Source organism: Rhincodon typus, chromosome 1 (assembly GCF_021869965.1).
Source record: "Rhincodon typus isolate 14 chromosome 1, sRhiTyp1.1, whole genome shotgun sequence".
In the NCBI taxonomy this organism is placed as follows: Eukaryota; Metazoa; Chordata; class Chondrichthyes; order Orectolobiformes; family Rhincodontidae; genus Rhincodon; species Rhincodon typus.
This window is the reverse complement of record NC_063332.1, coordinates 176364519-176377834: the sequence shown is the minus strand read 5'-3', so window position 1 is coordinate 176377834 and position 13316 is coordinate 176364519. Positions and strand designations below refer to the sequence as shown.

The window sequence follows — 13316 nt, the reverse complement described above, 5'->3', positions numbered from 1 at the left end:
CTCCTCCCACCTCAAGCCGCACCCCCATTTCCTACCTACTAACCTCATCCCGCCCCCTTGACCTGTCTGTCCTCCCTGGACTGACCTATCTCCTCCCTACCTCCCCACCTACACTCACCTTTACTGGCTCCATCCCCACCTCTTTGACCTGTTTGTTTCCTCTCCACCTATCTTCTCCTCTATCCATCTTCTATCCACCTCCCCCTCTCTCCCTATTTATTTTAGAACTCCCTTCCCCTCCTCCATTTCTGATGAAGGGTCTAGGCCCGAAACGTCAGCCTCTCTGCTCCTGTGATGCTGCTTGGCCTGCTGTGTTCATCCAGCCCTGCACCTTGTTATCCCAGAGTGAGGTAAGTTTGTTTACAACATGTCATTGTGCTGTTTCCCTCCTCTGTTCCCCTATATTTTGAAAAGTATATTCCTCCAAGTCTTTATTCCCTGTTGTCCACAATGGTAGGTGTGGCAAAGAAGAGAAACAGTACCTACAACTCCACACACTGGAACTCTGGAACTGGCTTTCCCTTCAAAGTGATCAATTTGATCAGAAGTTGAGATGATCAATCCTCGACGGTCAGAGTTGAGGACAGTATCTGAGATGATGCACAAGTATTGGTCTCTCTCGTGCCAGTGAGAGACACACACTAAAGACCTCATATGCAACACAGACCAAATTCTGACTATGTATGACCTAAGGGCAGGGTTAAGTTAGTTGGTAAGTAAGTTCTTATAAAATTGTGGTGGAGATACATGTTATTTTCAGTCTGGCTTTAGGAACAACAGGAATTATCTCTCTGTCAAAACCTCATTTATTCATTTATATACTTCATATACCAATGTGCTGCTTTGTATCAGCAACATCTCAAAATAAGATTTTTAAGTTCATCTAGAAATACAGAAAAGTGTAGTTGGAGACAATCTCCCATACACACAACAAAACGGTTTGTGCTGAAATCCCCCAGAAAAGCTAAATAATGTGGATGCTGGAAATCGGAAATAAAACTGAAATGCTGCAAATGTTTGACAGTTCAGGAAGCATCTGCGGACAGAAACAAAGTTAATGTTTCAAGTAGATGATTTCCTGCATTTTTTTGTTTTTATTCTCTGGTCATGTTTATATTTAATTAGTTCTTGAGCAGTAAAGGTTCACTCGATCATGACAAATTCAAAATCTACTTATGAGAATGAGCAGGGATGCCATGGATGGCACTTAGTTTGCACCCTTAATGTTGTAAAACGTGACAAGTCAATTCATAAGTGTCACCCAACAAAGATTAACACTGAGCCATAAGAGGAGATATTTCGAGCATAAACACCAACATTGATTGGTTGGGCTAAATGGCCTGTTTCTTCGATGAAGGCTGAATAATTCTGTATATTCAAAGTTCGGCATAGGAGAAGGATTGCTCCTGGACTGTCTGACTACAGACAGTTTTGAGGAGGGGATCACTATTTACATTGTCGGTAATGGAGTGAGGACTGAGTTTGGAGTTGGGGGGAAATGGACAATGCAGAGCATTAATAGAGCACTAAAATAGTTTTGCACAAGGAACAGATGATGGGTAGAGTTTTGCAACTTTTGAGGGAAAGGTGTGTGATTCTTTGAAGTGGTAGAAAATTCAGGGATTTGGTAAAGAGCAGAACAGTGGAATTAATTTCCACACACATTTGCAAAGGATTGGCACAGCTGTGATGGGCCAAAAACTCTTGTTCTGTAAACTTCTGTTATTTTACAATGTTTCTAAAACAGTACTGAGTGTCAGAATGATAGAACATAGAAGATGCCATTCATCCAATTATGCCTGTACCAATTGTTTGTAACAGTGACCCCAATTAGTCCCATGACCCCATCCTCATTTCCATAGATGTGTAAATTTTAAAATGCCCTTCAAACATTTATTGAGTTTTGTTTAAAAAGCTGTTAATTAACCTGCATTCATTGCACTTTCAGACAGCATGTTCCAGACTACAACAAATTGAGTTAAAACATGATTCCTCATGTGGTCTCTGGTTACTGAAAGATTCTGATGAAAGAAATGTGGCCCAAAGTTAAAGATTTTTCAAAACTTTCCTCTAGACTTGGATCATGCCACTATCCTCCCACCATGAAACAATCTAACCACAATCTCTTGACATTCAATGATGTTACCTTCACTGAAGCCACCACTATCAACATCCTGGGGATTATCATTGACCAGAAACTCAACTGGATTTGCCACATAAACACAGTGGCTACAAGAATAAGTCAGAGTTTAGGAATACTGTGGCAAATAACTCACCTCCTAACTCCCAAAAGCCTGTCCACCATCTACAAGGCACAAGTCAGGAGTGTGATGGAATACTCCCCACTTGCCTTGATGAGTGCAACCCCAACAACACTCAAGAAGCTCGACACCATCCAGGATAAAGCAGCCGCTTGATTGGCACTGCATCCACTCCCTCCACCACCGACACTCAGTAGCAGCAGTGTGTACTATCTACAAGATGCACTGCAGAAATTCAGCAAAAATCCTCAGATAGCACCTTCCAAACCCCCGTCCACTTCTATCTAGAAGGTCAAAGGCTGCAGATATATGGGAACACCGCCCCCTGCAAGTTCCTCTTCAAGCTACTCACCATCCTGGCATGGAAATATATCACCATTCCTTCAGTGTCACTGGGTCAGAATCCTGGAATTCCCTCACTAATAGCATTATGGGTCAACCCACAGCAGGTGGACTGCAGTGGTTCAAAAAGGCAGCTCACCACCACCTTCTCAAGGGGCAACTAGGGACGGGAAATAAATGCTGGCCTAGCCCAATGATGCCCACATCCCACAAATGAATAAAACAAAATGTCCATTCTTTATATTATCTTTCCTTGTTAAACACTTGCTACTTTTCTTTGAAGGTCTGAAATTAGCCTCCAGGGTGTAAGAATCAAGAAAACATCATCGAATATAAAGATTTAACAATTCAAAATTCCAAATCTTCATGACTTCACCTGAATTGAGGATGCTGATGACAGCAGACTGATAGTCTTGAGCATCCTGATCGCTCGAGAGCTCACAGCTTCCTCTCGGTATAGACACCAGCTGGTAGAGTTCATCAGAATTCGGTACTCCGCAGAGAAGCAGCACCACTTCATCAGAAGGTTGCAAAATCTTACTGAGGTGGATTCTCTTTGGGATTGTCAGTGCAGTTAGGAAACCAGGAGTGAGCACGAGCAACTTGCATCTGTAGGCAGCCAGCTCGGGAGTTGCAATTTTCAGATCATTGGGACATCCGACTTTATAGCAGTGGATACTTTTTGGATTTAATTGGTCCAGGAAAATCTGTTTCAAATATGCACTCCACTCTTCTGCCTCCTCTTCATACAGGATCACTAGGTCTCTGCTCGAGGCTTCTTTAATTAAAAAAAAAGTTAGCGCAGTTTAATGGTGGTATTAAATTACACTCTGTTGCAAATAGACCATAAGATAAAGGAGCACAATTAAGTCTTTTGTCCCATCAAATCTGCTCTGCCATTCAATCATGGCTGATAAGTTTCTCAACCCCAGTCTTCTGCCAACTCCCTATAACCTTGATCCCATTATCAATCAAGAACCTGTCCCTCTCCGTCTTAAATACTCATTAATTTGGCCTCCACAGCCTTCTGCGGAAATGAGTTCCACAGATTCACTACCATCTGGCTGAATAAATTCCTCCTCATCTCAGTTTGAAAGGGTCCTCCCTTCACTCTGAGGCTGTGCCCTCAGGTCCTAGTCTCTCCTACTAGTGGAAAAACTTTCTCCACGTCCACTCTGTCCAGGTCTCTCAGTATTCTGCAAGTTTCAATCAAATCCCCACCTCATCTTTCTAAACTCCGCTGAGTACAGATCCAGAGTCTTCAACTGCTCCTCATATGACAAGCCCTTCATCCCCAGGATCATTCTTGTAAATCTCTCTGCACCCCCTCCAAAGTCAACACATCTTTCCTTAGATATGGGACCCACAATTGCTCACAACATTCAAATTGCAGTCTGGCCAGTGCCTTATAGAGCCTCAGCAATATATACTGCTCTTGTATTCCAGCCCTCTGGAAAATGAATGCTAACATTGTATTTGCCTTCCTCACTGTCAACTGAACCTGCATGTTAACCTGAAGAAAATTATGAACAAGAATTCCTAAATCCCTTTGTGCTTCAGCTTTCCACAGCCTTTCCCCATTTAGAAAATACTCTAAGCTTCTTTTCTTCCTGCCAAAGTGCATGTCCTCACACCTTCCTACATTGTATTCCATCTGGCACTTTTGTCCACTCTCCTAGCCCGACCAAGTCCTTCTGCAGCCTCCTCGCCTCCTGAACATCACCTGTCCCTCCGTCTATCTTTGTCTCATCTGCAAACTCAGCAACAATGCACTCAGTTCCTTCATCCAGATCGTTAATGTATAACATGAATAGTTGTGGCCCCAAAGCTGACCCCTGCAAACTCCGCTAGTCACTGCTGCCATCCTGAAAAAACCCCTTTATGCTCACTTTCTGCCAGTCAGCCAATCCTCTATCCATGCCAGTAGCTTGCCCCTCACACCATGGGCTCTCATCTTATTTAGCAGCCTCCTATGTGGCACCTTGTTAAAGAGCTTCTGGAAATTCAAACAGATCACATCCACTGGCTCTCCTGTGTCTAACTTGCATGTTACCTCCTCAAAGAATTCTAACGCATTTGTCAGGCACGACCTTTCCTTGGTGAAGCTGTGCTGACTCAGTCCTATTTTACCATGCACTTCCAAGTAATCCACAATCTCAACCTTCAGAACGATTCTAAAATCTTACCAATGACCAAGGTCAGGCTAACTGGCCTGTAATTTCCCCTCTTCTGCCTCCCTCCCTTCTTAAACAGGGTGTTACATTAGCCTTTTCCAGTCCTCTGGGTTTCTGTCACTCTTGTGGCTCCTGAAAGATCACCACCAACGCTTCCACAATCTCCTCAGATACCTTGTTGAGACTCTTTCAGTCCACCTGAAAGAGCTTTCAGATTCCCCAGCACCTTGATGACCGCTGCACACATCTCTGTCCCCTGCCTCTCTTAAAGTTCTGGTATGCTGTTGGTATCTTTCACTCTGAAAACTGATGCAAAGTACTTATCCATCATTTTTTTGTTCCCCATTATACTTCTCCAGCCTTATTTTCATTTTTGTCTCTCTCTTACCTTCTATGTCGACTCATAGTGTCACACAGCATGGAAGCAGATCCTTCAGTCCAACCAGTCCATGCCGAACACAATCCCAAACTAAACTAGTCCCACCTGCCTGCTCCTGGTCCATATCCCTCCAAACCTTTCCTATTCATATATCTATCTAAAGGTCTTTTAAAAGTTGTAATTGTACCCACATCCACCACTTCCTCAGGAAGTTCATTCCACATACAAACCACACTCTGTGTAAAACAAAATTGCCTATGTCTTTTTTAAATCGCTCTCCCCTCACCTTAAAAATGTGCCCCCTAGTCTTGAAATCCCCCATTCCAGGGAAAAGACAACTGCCTTTAACTCGATCTATATCTCTCATTATTTTATAAACTTCTATCAGGTCGCCGCTCAACATCCTATGCTCCAATGAAAAAAGTCCCAGCCTATCAAGCCTTTCTTGGTAAGTCAAATCTTCCATACCCGGCAACATCCTGATAAATCTCTTCTGAACCCTCTCCAGCCTGATAATATCCTTCCTAACTAGGCGACCAGAACTGGACACAGTATTCCAAAAGAGGTCTTACCAAGCACAACATCACGTCCCAACTCCTATACTCAAAGGACTGAGCAATGAAGGCAAGTGTGCCAAGTGCCTTTTTAATTGCCCTATCTATATGTGATGCAAACTTCAAAGAATTATGTACCTGAATCCCTAGGTCCCTCTGTTCTACAACATTACCTAAAGCCCTGCCATTAATTGTATAACCCCTACCCCTGTGTGTTGTACCAAAATACAATACCTCGTATTTATTCAGATTGAACTGCAGCTGCCATTTTTCAGCCCATTGACCCATTTGATCAAGACCCCTTTATAATCTTGAAAGCCTTCTTCACTGTCTACTGCCACCAATTTTGGTGTTGTCCACAAACTTACTAACCATGCCTTCTTTATTCTCATCCAAATCATTTATATAAATGACAAACAAAAAAAGACCCAGAACGTTCCCTGTGGAACATTGCTGGTGACAGGCCTCCAGTCTGAAAAACAACCTTCCGCTATTACTCTCTGTCTCCTGAAATTAAGCCAATTATGTATCCAATTGGCAAGATTACCCTGATTCCCATGTGATCTAACTTTACTAATTAGTCTAATTAGTCTACCATGTAGAACCTTGTCAAAGGCTTTACTAAAATCCAAATAAACAACGTCTACTGCTCTGCCATCATCAATCTTTTTGGTAGCTTCCTCAAAACGTTCAATCAAGTTTGTGAGGCATGATTTTCCTCGCACAAAACCATGCTGACTATCCCTAATCAATTTTTGCCTCTCTAAATGTCCATAAATCCTATCTTTTATAATCACCTTCAACAATTTACCCACAACCAAAGTCAGACTCACAGGTCTGTAGTTCCCTAGTTTCTCCTTACAACCTTTCTTTAACAAAGGTACAACATTAGCCACCCTCCAGTCATCAGGCACCTCATCCATCATTATAGATGATGCAAATATTTCTGCAAGAGGTCTCACAATGTCCTCCCTTACTTCCCACAAAGTTCTGGAAAGATTTATCCACCTTTATGTTCTTTAAGACTTCCTGAACTTCCTCTTCTATAATGTTGAACTGTTTTAAAACATCAAAGTTTATTTCTCGGCATTCTCTAGACCCTGTTTCTTTCTTCACAGCAAAAACTGACATGAAATATACATTTAGTATCTCTCCCATCTCCTGGGGTTCAACACAATGATGACCTCCTTGATCCTTAAGAGGCCCTACCCTCTCTCTAGGTATCCTCTTGCTCTTAACGTATTTGTAGAATCTCTTTGGATTATTCTTAACCGTATTGGCCAATGCTATCTCATAACTCACCTTTGCCTCCTGATTTCTTTCTTTAGAATGCCCCTACATTCTTTATATTGATTAAGACATTCAATTGAACCAAGTTATCCATACCTAAAATAAGATTCTCTTTTATTCTTGACTAGAACCTCAATATCTTTATTCATCCATTGTTCCTTAATCTTACCAGCCTTACCCTTCACTCTAACAGGAACAAAATGCCTCTGAATTCTCATCATCACACCCTTGAACGCTTCCCATTTGTCAGGCGTCCTTTTACCTGTGAACAGTCTACTCCAATCACTTCTGAAAGTTCTTGTCTCATACCATTAAAAGTTGCCTTACTCCTATTAAAAACTTTAACTGTTATGGAAGGCTTATCCTTTCCCATAGCCATTTTGAAACTAATTGAATGATGATTGCTGGACCTAAAGTGATCTTCCACTTTTACTTCAGTCACCTGCCCTGCCTTATTGCCCAGAAGAAGGTCTATTTTTGATCCTTTTCGAGTAGGAGAATCCATATATTCGTAAAGAAATTTTTCTTGAACACATTTGACAAATTCTTCACCATCCAAACCTTTAACACTATGGTAACCCCAGCCAATGTTTGGAAAATTAAAATCCCCCATTATTACAACCTTTAATCTTCTATCTAACCTCTTAAATTCACTCGGTACTACTTTAATTTTTTCCCTAAAAATGTCATTCCTACCAATCTGTACAAAAATTTCTGGCTTCTCAATCTCACCTTCAACAATATGTTTGAAACATTGAGAGACATCCTTAATCCTAGCACCAGGAATGAAACAAACCATTCTAAATTTATGCTCACTGCCACTGAATCTTCTGTCTATGCCCCTGACAAGAGAGTCCCCTATAACAATGCTTCTATTAAATCTTGTCAAATGTTGCCTAACATAAGAATCATTCCAAGTGTCCAGTAACTGACTGCCCCTTCTGTTCTCCTTGGACAGACTATCCCCTTCCACAGTTCCAAAACCTGAATATCTATATGAGAGAGGAATAGCCACCAGACACTTTTGAACCACCATCTTACCTCTTCTGACAGTCATCCATCTGACTGATCCTGCCTAATAATAACTTTTCTAAATCTACGAGCCATCTCACTCTGTACCTCATATATGACCTTAATAACAGTAAGCCTACATATGTATTTATATTACTAGTTAGCTTACCCTTGTATTTCATCTCCTACTATCTTATTGCTTTTTAGTTGTCCTCTGTTAGCTTTTTAAGGCTTCCCAATCCTCGGGCTTCCCCCTAATCTTCACATTGTATGCTTTTGCTTTTATGCTGTCCTTGGCTTCCCTTGTGAGCCACAGCTGCTTCGTCCTCCCCTTAGTATGTTTCTTTTTTCTTGGGATGCACTTCTACTCTGCCTCCTGAATTACCAATGGAAACTTCTGCCATTGCTGCTCCACCATCTTCCCTAGTTCAGCTGCGCTTCCAATCAAGGCCAGCTCCTCTCATATCTTTATAGTTGCCTTTACTCAACCGTAATACCATTACATCTGAGACAAGCTTCTCCCTCTCAGACTGCAGGGGGAATTCTATCATATTAGGGGTTATTAGTGTCTTAGGGGTTCCCTCACCTTAAGCTCCCTAATCAGGACCATAGATTCATACTTGGCACTTAACTCATGAAAACTTGGTTCTCCCATGAGTGTCAGCTGTGGGTCAGTTGGTGTCATTCTCCTCACTAAGTCAGGAGGGAATGGTTAAATCCCACCCTACAGATTTGATCATAAACCAAAATCATGCTCTGGAACCATGGAACACAACACAGTCAGAAGCCAGAGCAATGGAATGCTGCACTGTTGGAGGGTCAATACTGGGGAATCGCCACACTGTTGGAGGATTAGTATTGATAGAGCACCACACAGTCAGACGGTCAATGTTAAGGGAGGACTGCATTATCGGAGGGTCAGTATTGAGGGAGGACAGCGTTGTCAGAGGGTTAATATGGAGGGAATGCTGCACTGTTGAAATGAGCTGCACTGTTTGAGGGTCAGTATTAAGGGAGCATTTCACTGTCAGAGGGGTAGTACTGAGGTAGCTCTGCAGTGTTGGAGAGTCAGTACTGAGGGAGTGCTACACTGCCAGAAAGTCAGGACTAAGGAAATGCCATGCTGTATTGTTGGAGGATCATTGCTGAGGGAATGCTGCACTGTATGGAGGGAACAGTGTGTTGTTGGAGGATCAGTACTGTGGGAGTGCTGCACTGTCAGATCGTTAATACTGAATCAGCACTGCATTGGTGGAAGGTCAGTACTGAGGGAGTGCTGTTTTGTTGCAAGATCAGTACTGAGATAGTGCTCCACTGTTGAGAGGTCGCTTGGAGGATCAATAACTAGGGTAAGGTTGGTTTAACTAAAGACTTGCGTACATTTTCAGGTGAGGGGCAGATATTAGCTCCTTGTGTTTCTGTGTACATTGCTACACAATCTTTTACAACCATCACATGACATCTGAGCAGTTAATCAGAAAGGAAGCTGCTCACAAAGCACTCTTCATAGCAGAACCACACTCTCCTGATTCAAAGATAACAGTGTTACCAATTGAACCAACTGATACTTATTCTCAATGATTGCTGCACAATTACTGATACTTGGCACACAGGCTTTATATTAGAAAAATGTGTCTTTTATTAGCATAATAACTTAAATTACTTAGTAAAACTAAAATTATATCATGTAAACACAGGGAGGAGTATTTCTTTGTTCAGTATTTAATGGTACGACAGACTTTAAATTTATTTAGCGAACCCATGGTAAACGGCTAAAGCTACTTTGAGAAATAACTAATTCTTAAAGTTAGTGATGTGACAATTATTAATATATTCTATTACAGACAAAAGGACAAAAGGAATTGAATCATTTCTATTGTTCTCTTCTGTCCATAACAAGAGTTGGTTTTAAATTTTCTTTTCCCTTTCCAACATAAATAGGTAGTGGCTTATTTATCCAAATCTAGTTTGCAAAATCCAATTTAAGAATGATCCACAGCAAATTCTTTAGGATAAAACAAAGTAGCACTTATGACCGAATTCAAAACCTAGGGAGATAGCTTGGGACACACGTTCACAGATATATGCAATCAAATTAAAGAAAAAGAGAAATAAAAAGAGAGAAGTTTTAAGTTGAAAATTTTAAGTTAAAGCTATCACAATTAGTTCACATGAATTAGATAGCTCAGTGAGTAAATGTTTAGTTGAAGTTCTTTCAGGTGGCTGTGCACGGATGTCCCTCTTATTGAAGCTCACACACAGTTACATTAATAGTGAAGCTGTAATAGTTGTCAGTTGGAAATTCTTACACTTCACAGGTGAAACACAGGTTTTCTTCCAAAGATTAAAAAGCTGAGAGACATTGTGATCAGAGATAGATTCTATCAATCAGTATTCATTTGCAAACCAATCAGCACGCATCTCTTTTACAGTATAAATGGTATTTTCCCTTTACATGAGTATTTCTTGTTAATTATCCTGATGAGCACAAGGTGAAAAGTTTTGCTAAAATGTGTCTTTTCTTTCCAGCAATAATCAAATTATTACCAAACAATTACAGTTTTAAAAAAGAGGATCCAGATCCGTCTCTTCCTGCCCTCTGGGCATTACATCTGTCAGAACTAGACATTGAGAGAACCCCAAAGTGCACCAGTTAAGGGCCACCTGTTAAAAGCACAAAATAGTAATAGGAGCTGGCCATTTGACCCATTATGTCTGTGGTGGCCAATGAAGAAACAATTCACCTGGTGCTACTCCCTTGCTTTTCCATATCACTCTGCAAATGTTTCCTTTTTGGATAAAGATCCAATTCACTTTCACATGCTTCAAGTGAAGCTGCTTTCACCATTCTGCCAGGTGCTGCGTTCCTAATCCTAAATACACTCTACATGAAAATTTTTTTTTTGCTTTTGTTTCTTTCATCAATGATTACAAATTTGTGCTACATAGCACTCAATCCTTTCACTAATGCAAAGAAAGAGTTTTTAATCTTTGTCCAGATATCTCATGAGTTGAATACCTCTATCAAATCTACTGTTTGCTCATATTGAGGGATTAATTAAAAATAGTTTCACCTGTGAAATTGCTCCTTTAAATACTGAGATGTAAAACCTGACCTGGGGGTGTTTGCAACTCAATGAGGGAGAAATTCTCTTTAAAACAAGAGTACGACAGACAGACAGACCCACCCGGTGCTGGAGAGTCCGAGCTGCAGAGAGACGTTGAATAGGCTGGAGCTTTCCTCCCTCGAGTGCAGGACGGCTGAAGGGCGACCTTAGAGGTTTATAACATCATGAGGAGCATGGTTAAGGTGAATAGCCAAGTCTTTTCCCCAGAGTGGAGAGTGCAAAGATTGAGGGCAGAGGTTGAAGGTGAGAGAGAAAAGATTAAAAGGGACCTGAGGGGCAACCTTTTCATGCAGAGGATGGTGCGTGTATGGAACAAACTGCCAGAGGAGGTGGTTGAGGATGGTAAAATAGAATATTTAAATGGCGTGGATGGGTAGATGAACAGAAAGCATTTAGAGGGACATGAGCCAAATGGCACTTGAACAGTTTAGGTCCACATGGACAAGTTGGACTGAAGGGTCTGTTTCTGCGCTGTATAACACTATGACTCTGTGACCATTAATCAACTTCATCATATGCATTAAGCCAACTCACAAACACTACAGAACAGTCTCTATAACTGATGAAAGACAGAATCAACAGTCTCACTCAAACCATAGGAGCAGACTCAATCCTCCAAGATCATTGTTTAGCGTCATCAAGAACCCAGAGACTTGGATGAGGTCTTAAGCAGCATCTTACCACACTAACACAGGCCTGACCATTCTATGTGTTCCTACTTCAACACAGCCTCCTGCCCTTCAGTCATATCTAACGCTTGGAGCTATCGCCTTCTGATAATTTTAATTCTCTTGCACGTTGTTGCTCATTCAGTTTGAACGTGTCTACTGTTCAGACATTAATGCTCTTGGTCTTTGTCTGTATGATGAGGCCGTCCCTCTATGAAAAACATCTCTTGACCAAAGATGTTGGCGACGACAGAACTTCAAAGTAATTTCAAAAGAACTGTCAATGTATGATGTTAATTGTATTTAGGAATCTCAACAAAAACATTAGCGATTCATTTTCTTTTCAAAAGTGGCCTGAGCATTCACCACTTACTGCATAGATTCCGAAGAGAATCTCTTAGGATTCAGTGTAGTAACCCATTATCTATAAAGTTAACAAGTATCATTTTTGCATAATAATACAATTCTTCATTTAAACAGCATCGATGGATCTGAAATGCAGCTGTACAAGCGAATATCAGTTCCGCCTAGATGCAGAGTGAGAAACAATCCTGGTCACTCAGTAAGGACAATACATCAAACAAGAAAACCGGGGAATAATTCAGTAACCCCGCTCCTACCTGAGCTCCTCATGTTGACGGCGCAAGGAGCAAATTCTGGCGGATCTCTCGCTGCCAGCCTAGTCTGGTACCTGGCTATGAACCAACACTGAGTAAAGAACAGAACATTGTCCTTCCAGCCTTATGTGTAAGAATTTGTGTACTGACACTTCCTGATTTGTAACTACAAGCCAATAGCAACATTCTGTAACGCAGCTCAGTCTATTGTCAGCTGGCGGCAACTAGGCGTATTTTTAGTTTGTGCAGCAACCTGTTGTTTCCTGCGTAAAAGTAAAATGAAAAGCTGAAAGTTCTGGGGTTTTTTTTTTGCTGCTTTTCATTCTTGGCTGATGTCTCAGTCCCGAAGCTCCTGAAAAAAATTAATTGATGAGGCGCCTAAAGCTGTTTGAAAAGCTGACATTAAATCTAATGGAGTATTTGAAAATTGCTGTTTCCAAACTTCCAGAAATTAGATTTCTGCGGCGGGAATAATTGCGGGCAAGTTGTCAGGTTTTCTATTGCTTGCTGGATAGGTTTCACTGTTGTCAACCCTCTAAAAATAGTGGCTAGTAGATCGGCCGGTTCAAAGCATAAAGCACGCTGGAGGAACCTTCAGCTCACAGTCCCAATCCTACACACACACACACACACCAAACAACTGTCCAAAATTAAACTGTGAAGTGGAATAACATCAACCTAAATTCTCACGTATAATTACAGCCTTATTCCGCATGAGAGAAGAGAATATGTTGGATACTGACGGGACAATTTCATTGTTCTACACTTTTCACAGGATCGATGAGGGAGATCAGTTAGCTCAGTTGGTTGGACGGCTGGCTTGCGATGCTGAGTAAAGCTAACACTCTGGGTTCAATTCCCACGCCACCTGAGGTTACCATTAAGGATTCTT

The 13316-nt window shown here is 41.3% G+C and overlaps 1 protein-coding gene across 1 annotated transcript in view; it reads right to left on the bottom strand.

Annotated features, from left to right (window-relative positions):
• The window catches only part of LOC109920099 (B-cell scaffold protein with ankyrin repeats-like), a 183075-nt gene extending 170359 nt beyond the window's left edge, over positions 1-12716 (bottom strand). The window contains exons 1-2 of the mRNA XM_048613278.1: positions 12428-12716; positions 2980-3381 (exon numbers count right to left, since the gene is read on the bottom strand). Of these exons, the coding sequence (XP_048469235.1) occupies positions 2980-3381; positions 12428-12440 (415 nt within the window). The 5' untranslated portion in view covers positions 12441-12716. The remainder of the gene's footprint in view (positions 1-2979; positions 3382-12427) is intronic.
• Positions 12717-13316: the final 600 nt, after the last annotated feature.